Source organism: Eutrigla gurnardus (assembly GCF_963514095.1).
Source record: "Eutrigla gurnardus genome assembly, chromosome: 6".
Lineage (NCBI taxonomy): Eukaryota > Metazoa > Chordata > Actinopteri > Perciformes > Triglidae > Eutrigla > Eutrigla gurnardus.
The window spans coordinates 24,643,227-24,655,978 of record NC_139920.1 but is presented as its reverse complement, the minus strand read 5'-3'; the positions used below and the strand labels follow the sequence as shown (position 1 = coordinate 24,655,978).

Below are 12,752 nucleotides of genomic sequence, written 5' to 3'. Positions count from 1 at the left end.
AGGGCTTTAATCATAGCTTTCATGAACAGTGTTCGACATTAATTTTGCCACCTTTCACTTTATATTAGTTTATTTATTAGTAAATTCAAAGTCCCTTCTTTCCTCAGACGACTAATCATGATTAAGGAGGATCCTGGAAGCAACAAGCGAAAAGCATCCTTCCTGTTTGCCAAAAAAGGGAAACGTGTTAAGCCAGTTAGATCAGTCACAGTCGGTCGTTATGAGATCACATTTCTCTGATACGCTTTATAATTTTCACTGTGGAAAAATATCCTCAGCGGTTGCTTTTTTTAAAGTGTTTTAAAAAATCTGCCTCTTGCTTTTGGTCTCACAGTGCTTCTCCTCTCCTCCTTTGTTTTTCTGTTCTGCCTCTCAGTCACAGCGCTGCTGAGGAAGCTGAAGCAGCAGTCCAGGGAGACGGTGGAGGACAAGAGGCCAAAGCTGCTGAAGGCTCTGAAAGAAGTGAGTCGTCTTTACTACGTTTTCTGCTCTGATGCCTTGATGCTGTTTCTGCTCTCTGCTGGTCCGATCCTCCCATATAGTCTCTTATTATCAACTACTCGGTCTGAGACATGGTGTTAAACATGTTTTTGTGGCTATCTGCTATGACATCACATGTGCACACACACTGTAAACGTGTAATCACTAACAGACAGACAATTACCCGTCTGGGTTTCTTGTGTCTGTGTGACATATTGTCACACTTGCATATAGGCTACACACTGTAAACATGGACCATTTCTGTTTAGTTGAAGTCATGGAGTCCACATTATAAGCATTATCGTAATGATAGCCGGCCACCTCCGTCTAAAGAACACCCACTTACGGTGATTTTTGTGTCCTCATCGTCTCTTGGAGATTATGTAGCTCTGGGAACTGATGATCTGCTGCCAGCCTGGCATCATCGTCACTGAAAGGCAGATTCACCACTACAGTGGTGGTGATGAGATGTCATTCATCTAAGTACCTTTTAAAGAATAATTAGGCTGTATTGAGTTGTGTAAGAGAGGCGTGATGTGTTATGGTTTGATAGAAAGGGTCATGTGTGGGTCCATGTTTACTGAAAGGCTTTGATACATATGATGTTTTGAATTGTTTTCTGTGAATAGGTCTTGTTAATTGTGTGTCTAGTTTCTCGTGTATCATTGTTTTGCATGCACATAAAAAACAATTTGATATAAAGTAGGATACTACAGCAATAGCCCTGTATTTCCTTCTTTTCCACTCCACTCTTGGAAAGCTTTATCTCTTTCAAAGTTTTGCTTGTGATTGAGATTACTTCTCTGTTTGCAGCTTGGAGACTTTTACTTGGAGCTTCACTGGGACTTCCAAAGTTGGGGTGAGTCGAGCAACATTTCTCTCTCTCTCTCTCTCTCTCTCTCTCTCTCTCTCTCTCTCTCTCTCTCTCTCTCTCGGTCTCTCTCTCAAATTATTATCTTTAACATAGTATTTATTTGGCTGAAATGACAAATAAACTTGAAACTCATTGTCTGTCTAGTTAGTGAGTGTTTATCTGTGCCATAAGGGGACACTGACTGTAGAGACACCAGTGGCTGCAGGCTGAATATAACTCCCCCTGCTGGACATGATCTGACACACCATCCTCTCATGTCAGCGTCCTTCCTTTCGTCCGTCCTTCATCAGTCTCGGCTCATAACAGACGCAGAATTTGTTCTCCGGCTCCACTGAATTTACACATTCAGCCAGACTGTTCAGGAAGCAGATGAGAGCGGCAGATATACACAGTGATTTAATGTATCTGTGCTATAGCAGCGTTTGCTTAGTCTGCACAAGCCTGGCTCTCAGAGTGTGAGCCAGGACTGGATTCTGTGTGCTCACAGTGTCCGTGTGAATTATTGACAAGGTGGGCAAGATTATGTAATGGACCCGTGAAAGTAACTGAATGTAAACTGGTTGCACAACGGTGATATTTGTAATGGGATTTGTGTAGAAAGTAAATTATTCATGGGTTAGACAGCTGAGGATTGATATGCTGAGAGAAGCTCTGGTTTAAACCAAAACCGTCTCACAGATCTGAGACCTTTACAGAATATAGTTTGGACTCTGAGAGCACGGCAAAGGAAGTTACTTGGGTGAGTTATTAAATATTTAGCTACAGACTCACATGTTATACAGCCCTCTAGTCTACAGAGCTATATGAGCTTTGAGGAGGACGATGGTCGTCGTTATTGAGGGCGTTTTCTAAATTTAGACCTTGTTTCACATGTCCTTACTGTGTCTCTTCATGTTGCAGTGCCTTTGCTCTCCAGAATTCTGCCTTCAGATGCCTGTAAGATCTACAAGCAGGGCCTCAACATCAGGCAAGTCCAGACAACATACATCATGTATTTATAAAGAAAATGTGTTGCCATATTGCTTTTAACAGATAAAATAATGAATAATTCATTGATATCAAATGTATGATTACAAAACAAATGTTATAACAAATGTAAAACACAACATATTAACAGTTAAGAGTCAATTTTTTTGGATGCTTTGCAAATATATTGAAACTAAATGGATAAAATATATATTCAAAATTAACTGAACATTAATGTGCATATAAGTTTCCGTTTAAGAACTCTGGGGACGTTTAAGCTACTTGAGGTTTGATATGAAGAATATGATTAGTTCTTAATTAGCATATATATCTGTATAGTAATTGAGCTGAAAAAGAAAGCCAACTTAATCACTAAAATAGATTCTATCTCTGTGGAAGAGAAGTCAACAGAAATTGCAAAATCATGTCAAAGCAATCTTCAAGGTATTCATTATTATTCATATTAAACATGTTTAGTATTTGATTTTTTTTTGGAACATCATTAATTTTATTCGCAGTCGGATGTGTTATCTGCTCCTCGTTTAATAACGAGGCTGAGTGGATACTAAGGGTATCTGGCTATGAATCAGTTTGAGTGTCTAGGTTGACCCTCAGCTGTGTTGCCCCTGCTCTGTGAGAGTTTATCAGTTATAAAAGTAGAGTCCTTCCCATTCCGATACCAGTATCGGAAATGACTCGGTATCGGTGAGTACTGGAGTCCAGACACCGATCCGATACCACGTAATTTATTAGAAATAGGAATTTATTTACTGGTTAGCTCCGTTGCCTTTGACACAGTTCGTCTTCGCCGCTCTTAAAACATTTTTCATTATTATTCCTATATTTATTTAGTTAAGTTGCTGTTGCACTACTGTTTTATACTGCTCTATTTAAAAAAAATGGCTTCCATTTGCTGTATTCATCCATGTTTTACAAGGCCTTACCACAATGATAATCCTATCACAATCATGCAGGTGTAGTATGATCTTTTTCTTTTCTTTTTTTTTAAAACACACTGGTATCGGTACTCAGTATCGGCCGATACCCACAGCACGAGTACCGGAATCGGTATCGGGAGGTAAAAATGGTATCAGAACATCTCTAGTTAAAAGACAAAGAAAGGCAATCCTCCACCTGCTTTGTTACAGCAATATATATATAAGATATATAAGAACATCACCTTAGAAACACGTCAAATTAAACAGTATTCAAGGCCCTGGGTTACTTGTGAGTCTATTTCTCCTCCTCTCTCTCTACCTCCCCACGTTCTCCCCTCAAACTCGTCGGGCTAACTAGAGTGTAAAATCAGTTCCCCGCAGTAGGAGGAAGCAGAAGGGCGATGCCGCTGCACACACAGACGTTTCACTTCTTTGTTTCTCAATATAAATCAGAGGACAGTTACAGTGATGTGCCTCCTAGCTTCCTTCCAAAAGTCACCGGCAGAGATTTGCCTCTCTCTGACACGTAGTCACAACAACAGATCTGCAGCAGGAGTCCACCTCGTAGCGTTTCATGTTGAACGGCCTTGCGGTTGAGCTCTCACAGCCAGGTCATGTGCACAGACATCAACACTTGAATTCCAGGTGTCTCACTGGGTGATACGGGAGACAGAAACGGGGCCGGTGCTTCTATATTTGTGTATCATAACATGTCAAACTGTTTGTATCTGAAGAATGAACCCAGAGTGTGTTTGAGTCTCTGCTTGCTGGAGCATGTCATTATTGCCGGGGACTGCTCCTGGCTGTCTAATTTGGTATTCAAAATGCCCTCTTATCATCCAGAGGGGGAGAAGGGAGAGAGAGGGAGAATTCTGTCACAGCACGTTGATTTATATTCCGGTGCTACCGTGTGTCAGGCCTGTCGTACCTACACATAGCATCAGCACTTTGTGTCTTCACAAGCAGATCACTTATTCTCTTTGCTGCCATGCCTCGTTCTACCACGACTACCCACTTTGACAAAGTGTGTGTGTGTGTGTGTGTGTGTGGGGAGGGATTCTTGAAATGTGCTGTTGGTCTCCCATGGCGATGATTACCATACACCTTGTCTCTAAAGTCTCAGAGCAAAGGTGTGACATCCATCACAGCTGTCTTTTCTTTTTGATGGCTGTTTTGACACCTGTGCTGATTCGTGGCAGCCGGAGCTGAACTCAGTTTAGCCTCTTAAGCCCAAGTTATGCTTCCACGTTGACGCAACACAAGGGGGCATACGGACCCATTACGTCCTTGCGGACCCCCATTACGTCCACCGCAACGGCCTGACGTGCACCTCCCAAAAATCCTAGACGCGCGTCGAGGCGACGCAGCACCAACGCAGCGGCATTGGCTGTGATTGGTCCGCTAACTACATCCGCTGGATGTCCACTCATAAACACCGCCATTTAAACTTTTAATACTTGTATTGTTTGCACCTTGTTTTATTGTTTGCACCTTGTTTTATTGTTTGCACCTTGTCGCTTTTGCACAAAGAAATAAAACACTGAAAAACTGTGGATGTTTAAAGCCGGAAGGTAAACAAATAGGCTATAAAGAGGCTAACGACGATATACGTCAAGAGTCTCAGTCGGTCGGTCAGTCTTTACAAAAAACATAGCGCCCTCTACTGGTGTGGCATTGAATTGCATTTCGACACGTAATCCCAACGAAGAACCATCACGTTCTCCCAGCAACTGCGTGGCCGTTGCGTGATCACTACGCGGAAGCATAACCGAGGCTTTGTTTGTCTGTCTTCCCGTGTCCCGTGTCTCAAGTTCCCACACTTAAACCTGCCCTCTTGTCTGCATATTTGTGCGTCTGTGAACGTAGGTTGGACACCACCCTGATAGACTTCACAGATATGAAATGTCAGCGCGGGGACCTCAGTTTCATCTTCAACGGCAACGCCATCCCCTCCGAGTCTTTCGTTGTGCTGGACAACGAGCAGAAGGTTTACCAGCGGATACACCACGAGGTGTGTGAGACACATGCTGTGATGGTGTTTTCATTGTATATTACCACCCACATTTAGGGCTGCAGTTGTTGAAACAACATACGGGCAACTTTGCTCGTTATCGAGAGAGGGAGGAAGCAGCAGACATCAAAGTGATGGTGGTTTCCACCTCGTTGATGCCTCTGCAGTTTTCTAACGTTGTCCTGTGTTTTCAGGAGTCCGAGATGGAGACGGAGGAGGAAGTGGACATACTAATGAGCAGCGACGTGTACTCTGCCACTCTCTCCACCAAGTCCATCACGTTCTCCAGGGCGCAGACTGGCTGGCTGTTCAGAGAGGACAAGACGGTCAGTGTCCGTTCTTCTACTTGGACTGTGCTTTGCTCTTATCTAGAGCCCGACCCATAAAGGATTTTGAAGGCCGATACCGATACAAATGTTTGTTGATTTAAAGATCTGATATTCCGATATATCGGCCGATATTTTTTTTATTTCAGAAACGCGTAACAAAACATTAACAGATTTCCCTAACATTAGTTATTTGTAGTTATTCATGAGTCTTCACTTAAATAATATGATAATGCAGTTAAAAAATAAACTTGTTTATTTTATTGTCACAACGGAACATCAAAATATATTAAAGTTCTGATAAATAAAATGTTTAAAAATACAAACACACAAAAACAACAACAACCAAACACAAAGTTACCAGTATTAAAAGACTTGGTAAGCTTCATAAATATAACTTCCAACAAGACTGGAGACAAATTCTGTTAAGTTCTATAAGGGCGTTTCGTCCGATTTTATTTTTAAAATATTCATTTATCGGCCACTATAAATGCCGATACCGATAGTTTGGAAAATGCTAATATCGGCCGATAATATCGGCCCGCCGATAAATCGCTCGGGCTCTACTCTGATCATGATCTTGTTACTCCGACCACCATAGCGTTCTCCAAAGTCAGCTGTGGGTCATGGGGTTTCTCTTTAATGTGGAATTTCTGGACCCAGACAGAAAGTTGGGGATGGGTAGAAGGCAGGAAATGGAAGGGAAACAGATATATATCAGAATGTATGTTACAGATTATGTGTAATATCGGTTGCAATACATGATTGGTTTCTGGTTTCTGTACAAAGGAACCCAGACTGTTGACCCTTTAGAACATGTCTGACCTGAAAAACATGGACAAACAATAAGGCATAACATAAGTTATGTGAGTTTTGCTCATTTTGGCCTCATCTTACCCTCTTACCTCCAGGAGCGTGTGGGGAACTTCCTGGCAGATTTCTACTCCGTGAACGGCCTGGTCCTGGAGTCCAGGAAGAGGCGGGAGCATCTGAGCGAGGAGGACATCTTGAGGAACAAAGCCATCATGGAGAGCCTGAGCAAAGGGGGGAATCTCATAGAGCAGAACTTTGAGGTGAGTCAGGCCTGAATATGGATGACTGTCTCTTCCTTTCAGAAGGGTGATGGAGGACGCAGAGAGGCTTTCGATCAGAGAATGAAACTTACAGCCTCGGCCCACAATGTCCTGAACATAATCATCCACGAGAGCATGAATATCCTCTCATAGATTGGTGCTTGAAACCTCCATGTTGGTAACTTTAAACAGGAGCCGATGTGACTAACATCCACCTTGACATTCCTAAAAAAAGAGGCAGACTACTCATTGACTCCCACAGTGCTGTTATGGAGCAGACGGTACAATCTGTACTAGAGCGTATCCAGTGTTTTCAGCCTCCGGCAGCAAACGAAGCATCAGGTTACAGTAGATTTAAGAACAATCGTAGAATGTTTCACCGTCGTTTTCACCACCATAAGCTTTGGACAAACCATTGGAACTAGAAGCATTTCTCCTGTATTCCTATTAGTTTTTCCACAGCGTCGGAAGCTTTTAGGAAAATGAGTCATGACAGAGAAAACAGTGGAAACTGTGATGGTGGTTTAAATGCGAGTTCATAACATTCACACTCAGAGGGAACCATAACACACAGTAGGGATGAACCCATTCCACTTGTTATTACTGATATGAATACTTAGTTATACCATTACAGTTTTAACAATTACTTTAAAAACAGGTTTTATTGTCATCAGATAATCCTCACTCTGACTTTGACAGATTAAAATTGCTGACAATTTAGCATTCAACTTTGTGTTTCCTTATGTTTGTATAATATCCGTATAATCGTGATGTCAGTTACGCCGTAAAACATTTTTAAAAAGCCTCAGGAGAGCAGCTTGTCACTTTTAAGAGGAATAGCGATGGTCTACCTTAAAGGTCAGCCCACCTTTAGTGCGCCTGAGCCGGAGCAGCCTAAAGGGTCTTTAGGAGTCGTTGCTCTATTTTACATCATGTACAAATAAACAGTTACTGCTGACCTCACACACTCTCTCTCGTCCGTACCCTCAGTGACATCAGGCACGTTAGTGGAGCGTTTTAGTCGGCCGACGGGAACATTGCTCTGTCTGTAAACATCCTGTCCACTTATACCTGCAGCGTAACCACCCGTCCAGTCCTGAGACTGTCCTGTCCCGCTGGAACCTTGGGGTAGGACACGAGTCTCCGATCAAATAAACCTCACAGCTTTCACCACTGTCTGAGAAATAGTTCCCCCGTAGAAACGGCACGGAGATCATTCCAGAGCTCGTCAGTCGGCGTTGCATGGTTTATTGAAACATTCCTGTCGTGCTGTCGTTTCATTGATGTTTTTATTTGTATTCGGACCTGAAAACACATGAAAGCATGGATTTGAGTGGCAGCACTGTCACCTAGTGGTGAAATGTACAAACCTGCCCCTTCACATTCACAGGGATGCCCCCCCCCCCCATCCCCTCACTATAGTATGTTCTAGAATTTGCTTAGCAAGCCTTTGTCTTTACACTGACCATAAAGCCAGACGCACGGTGTCAAAGCCTCTCAACACTCAATGGATGCCTTTTAACTGGTTGTTTTTTGTCACCCCCCCCCCCCCCCCCCCCCCTTGTTCTGTGCTGGGCTTTGTCTCATCACAGTGTCATCTGTTGTCTGTCAATGTTTACACTCTTTGGAATAACTGCACACTCATGTTTAAAGAGAAAAGGGGCTGCGTTTCGGCGGGTGGCGGTATCGATGTGGAAATAGTTCCTCCTTCCGCCCCAGTGGAAGGAGATCAAACAAGCAGCAGCCGTGACGTAGGCGTGTTTACCACGGCGGAGGAGAGCGGGTCGGCTCCGCGCCTGTGGACACTGGGAAGTGTGTGTGTGTGTGTGTGTGTGTGTGTGTGTGTGTGGGGGGGCTTGACACTGTGGATCACATGGATGAAAGCTCAAACCCCCCCGGTGCCATGGAATGACGGAGGGGTGGGACCGGCATACCAGCAGATCAGGGCCTCGGCAGGCTGTGTTTACTCTGTCCTCGTCACAACAACACGCCGGTGCCGATACACACAGTGTGAGAGTGGAGCCCTTAACGAGGCCACGGCCCCCCCTGAGAACACCAACACCCTTCTGTGGCGGCTGCAGTGTAGGTGTTCACCGAGGTGAACTAAGATCTCCGTTTGGATTCTCACGGCCGACCCTTGGCTCAGCCAGGTGTCTCATCATCCCCAATATCTCCCCACATTATTCTGCCCTACTTGCTGTATTTACCGCTTACAAAAGAGTCGTCCGCTGGTGTGATTCAGTGGGAACAGTTTATTCTAGGAGAAAGCTCTGATTTTTGGGAGCTCCTTTCTAAATCAGACAGTTAATTTCCCTCAGGAAGCTTTAGATTGTTTGATCAACATCTTCCTGTTTTTATCATTTTTATTATCCGGAGCAGATAATCAAAATGATTGATGAATGTCCTGCTGTCTGCATCTTAGTGTACATACTTCATCCTTTGGTTTATACATTCGTCCCTGACAGATTAACACTGAATGTGATGATTTTATGAGTGATTTTATGCTTTTGTTACAGCGATGAGTCGACCATTTTTATCATATATGTTAGATTTGTCTGTCGATGTTTCGTTAGTGAACGTAAAGCTACAAACTTACTTTTTGAGGCAGCTGAGAGAAAAAAGAAGGTAAACGGTAACAAAAAAATACACACATTTGTAAACTTCAGCAACTTGAGCTCCAAAGTGAAGCAGCTGAAGTCTAAGTCGACGTCTTTGCTGCCTTTCTGAATTGAGTCCTGTAACGTGTGCATGCAAAAAGGGATTAAAAGAAGAAACATGGTGGTCAGGAAGTTTACACAGAACTAGCTCTTAGGTATCAGATCGTTAATTATTGTAATTCAGCTACACTTTGTGTGAAGCTGAAGAGGCCAAAGGGAGGATAGTGGGTTTAGTGATGCACTGGGGCCCTCTAGTGGTATGTACTGGGAATACATCAAGACAGACGGATAGAATAAAGTATTAAAACAATATTTAAGAGATTACACTTTCTTAACCAAGTTCTTTATGTGGCTTAATCATTCTGTAGTTGAATCTTTAGATCTGCCCTTGACTTATTGTTTTTGTTTTCTCTCTGCTCTTCAGCCGGCGAGGAGGCAATCTCTGACGGCCCCTTCACCCAACACTATATCCTGGGAAGAATACATCACTGCTGACAATGGAAGGTAGGTTTAACACGGGAAAACAGACCATAAAGAAAAATGTATGACACGTAGGATTTGTGTAGTGAAGGAACTGTATTTCTGATTATTCCTCCCAAATCAACCATTATTTTAGTTTTCCTCTCTGAAGAATGCAAAGTTAGACTTAAAATAAATCCCATTTCTACAGCAAACACTGTCTTCTCACAAACGTTGCATTTAATATTTAAATAATTTAATTTCATGGAAATCTTTATGTGCAAACACCTTAGATTCAGTGTCACAGAATGTAAATGAGTCACATTCACTTAATGTATAGAATACAGAAGGTAATAATCTGCATAATAACCTGTTATCATCATCCTGATACGTTGTTGTTTCTCTCCACACTCAGAGCTCCTCATCTAGGACGAGAGCTCGTCTGCAAAGAGAGCAAGAAAAACTTCAAAGCCACGATAGCCATGAGTCAAGACTTCCCCCTGGGCATCGAATCGTGAGTCTTACTTTTAACTTGGCATCCAGACTCAAAAGCAGGCAGCTAAAATCCCCTCGTGCTGTTTTTTTCCTGGCATGTGCAGAGTGGTGATAACGAGGGGAACTACTAATTTGGGCAAATGAGGAAAAAAATGTTTTTATTGGAATCCAAATGACGTTTTGTGGAGCTTAAAATGGTCGATATAATTGGGTTGAAAATGAAGTTGCTGTTGAATATTGAATAAAATACTCCAAAATCTAAGAACTTATCATTTGCAACCACTGCAATTCACCTTATATTTGTATTTAATTTAGCTAATTGTTTATGTGTTTGGTGGTTTCTATGTCTGTAACCATTTGTGTGTTTTTGTTCCCTGTCAGGTTATTGAATGTTCTGGAGGTGATCGCACCCTTCAAGCACTTTAATAAACTCAGGGAGTTTGTTCAGATGAAGCTCCCTCCTGGCTTTCCTGTCAAACTGGGTAAGTAAATGTTTTTTTAAAGAACCACGCTGTGTTCGATAGATAAACAGACGGAAACGGATCTCATTTCAAATATGGACAGAAATCCAACCACAGACGGGTATAACAAAATAAATAAATGATGCCTGTAAGACTTTCACAGATATGATTAGTAATTCTGCTCATGTCTCCCTGCAGACATCCCCGTCTTTCCCACGATCACAGCCACCGTGACGTTTCAGGAGTTCCGCTATGATGAGTTTGATCAGTCTATTTTTACCATTCCCAACGACTATAAAGAAGACCCTAGCCGCTTCCCTGACCTTTAACCTCTCCAGCTGGAACAGAAAACAAATGTGCAACAAGGCAAAAAATGATGCTTCAAAACAGACTTTTTCAATTACAAAAGAAAACATGGAGGGAAAACAACACGGAGGTCATTGTTACGTGAGAGTTTATGGATTTCCATCACCCATCCCAAGTCCTGAACACAGCGAGACAACCAGAGTTTGGAGTTAAGGACTAAAAAGGGCAGAGAGGCCGTCGTCTCCTCATGTTAACATTGTTTTTTTGGAGTCCAGAATTGGTTAAATCCAGCAGCCGAGGCAGGAAGTGCAACGAACTTGGAGCTGAGGGTCAGAAGTCGAGGGCATTGGAGTCAACGTGATGAGAGCAGAGCAGCTGAGTTTTCTGTATACAGGGTTCAAGTAGAAGACAAGCAGTCGATGCTATGTATTTAAATATGTAGGTAATGTTTATAAAGGGAATGTGTTTAACTGACCTGTAGTAACGCACTGATATTACTGTGTGACATGTAGAGAAGGAATTCCACCAAAATGACTTATTAGGTCTGTTTTCCTGTTTCGGTAGACTTTCAAAAAGATCTGGGTGTCATAAATATAAATATCATCCAATGCAACCTGTTAGACAGAGATTAAATCACAGGTTGTTGTTTTTTTTACTCTCAATTCTTTAACAATATCAAATTTAGAAATGTTCCCAAAAATGCAAAATTCACCCCCACCTGAAGTGTCTTTTGTAGGCTAAAAACCTAAAAATCAGTTTTTGTGGAATTCCTTAGTGTGTGTGTGTGTGTGTGTGTGTGTGTGTGTGTGTGTGTGTGTGTGTGTGTGTGTGTGTGTGTGTGTGTGTGTGTGTGTGTGTGTGTGTGTGTGTGTGTGTGTGTGTGTGTGTGTGTGTGTGTGTGTGTGTGTGTGTGTGTGTGTGTGTGTGTGTGATGGGCATGGAGTTGCATCGCTGAACGTTCAGGCACTATTTAGATCCACAGCAGCCACTCTGCATTCAGTTGAGTTCATAAACACTCATTTTGTGATACCTTTGTGATACACCTTTTAATCCTGTATTCAAAGATCTGTTTGATTTCACGGAGGCGATGCTAGGAATGCAGCAGTTTTTATGGTACCACAAAGTCTTCTCCTCGTTTGTTGCCGTGGCAACGCATGAAAGAAAGGACTGAGATGCTAAGGGACTGTTCGTTATTTATTTTAAGACCCAGGGAGGGATTTTCGGATTTTCTGATCACCTTTGCATAAAGACATGACCCCCCCCCCTTTTCCTCCGGTGGTCCATTCCATAAATACCGAACGGTCCCTAAGCGGTTTGTTTCTTCTCCACCTTTTGTAAACTAACGACAAGTTGTGCTACAAGAAGAGAACTAGTGATTGTATAGTCGATAGATATTAGGGAATGGATGGCTAACTACAATATTCATGCCATTTTTACACCATAACAAGAACCAGGCTTTTCTCCTGCACAGTATGTAAATACATGTTTTATGAGCTTTTGTCTTTTATGTTCTCTTTTCTTATTCTTTGTGCTGATGAGTTTAAAATGTCCGCTGCAGGAGGAAGAGTCATGGATTGTTCTTTCTTTCTTTTTTTTATGTTGCGTCACAGGTTTATTGGGAGTTTGTTGATTTGTAACGTGGTGGCAGTTGCTATTTTTGTACATACTTGTAATGTTTTAAAGGAAAAATGAATCTCTTCATTCTC

General features: G+C 42.4%; 1 protein-coding gene across 1 annotated transcript in view; it reads left to right on the top strand.

Moving 5' to 3' along the window:
* LOC311014595 (ankyrin repeat domain-containing protein 13C-like) overlaps window positions 1–12,752 on the top strand; it is a 27,175-nt gene extending 14,423 nt beyond the window's left edge. Inside the window, exons 4-13 of the mRNA XM_084011289.1 lie at window positions 377–462; window positions 1,294–1,339; window positions 2,255–2,321; window positions 5,125–5,269; window positions 5,464–5,595; window positions 6,507–6,668; window positions 9,750–9,829; window positions 10,200–10,298; window positions 10,661–10,761; window positions 10,939–12,752. Of these exons, the coding sequence (XP_083867415.1) occupies window positions 377–462; window positions 1,294–1,339; window positions 2,255–2,321; window positions 5,125–5,269; window positions 5,464–5,595; window positions 6,507–6,668; window positions 9,750–9,829; window positions 10,200–10,298; window positions 10,661–10,761; window positions 10,939–11,069 (1,049 nt within the window). The 3' untranslated portion in view covers window positions 11,070–12,752. The remainder of the gene's footprint in view (window positions 1–376; window positions 463–1,293; window positions 1,340–2,254; window positions 2,322–5,124; window positions 5,270–5,463; window positions 5,596–6,506; window positions 6,669–9,749; window positions 9,830–10,199; window positions 10,299–10,660; window positions 10,762–10,938) is intronic.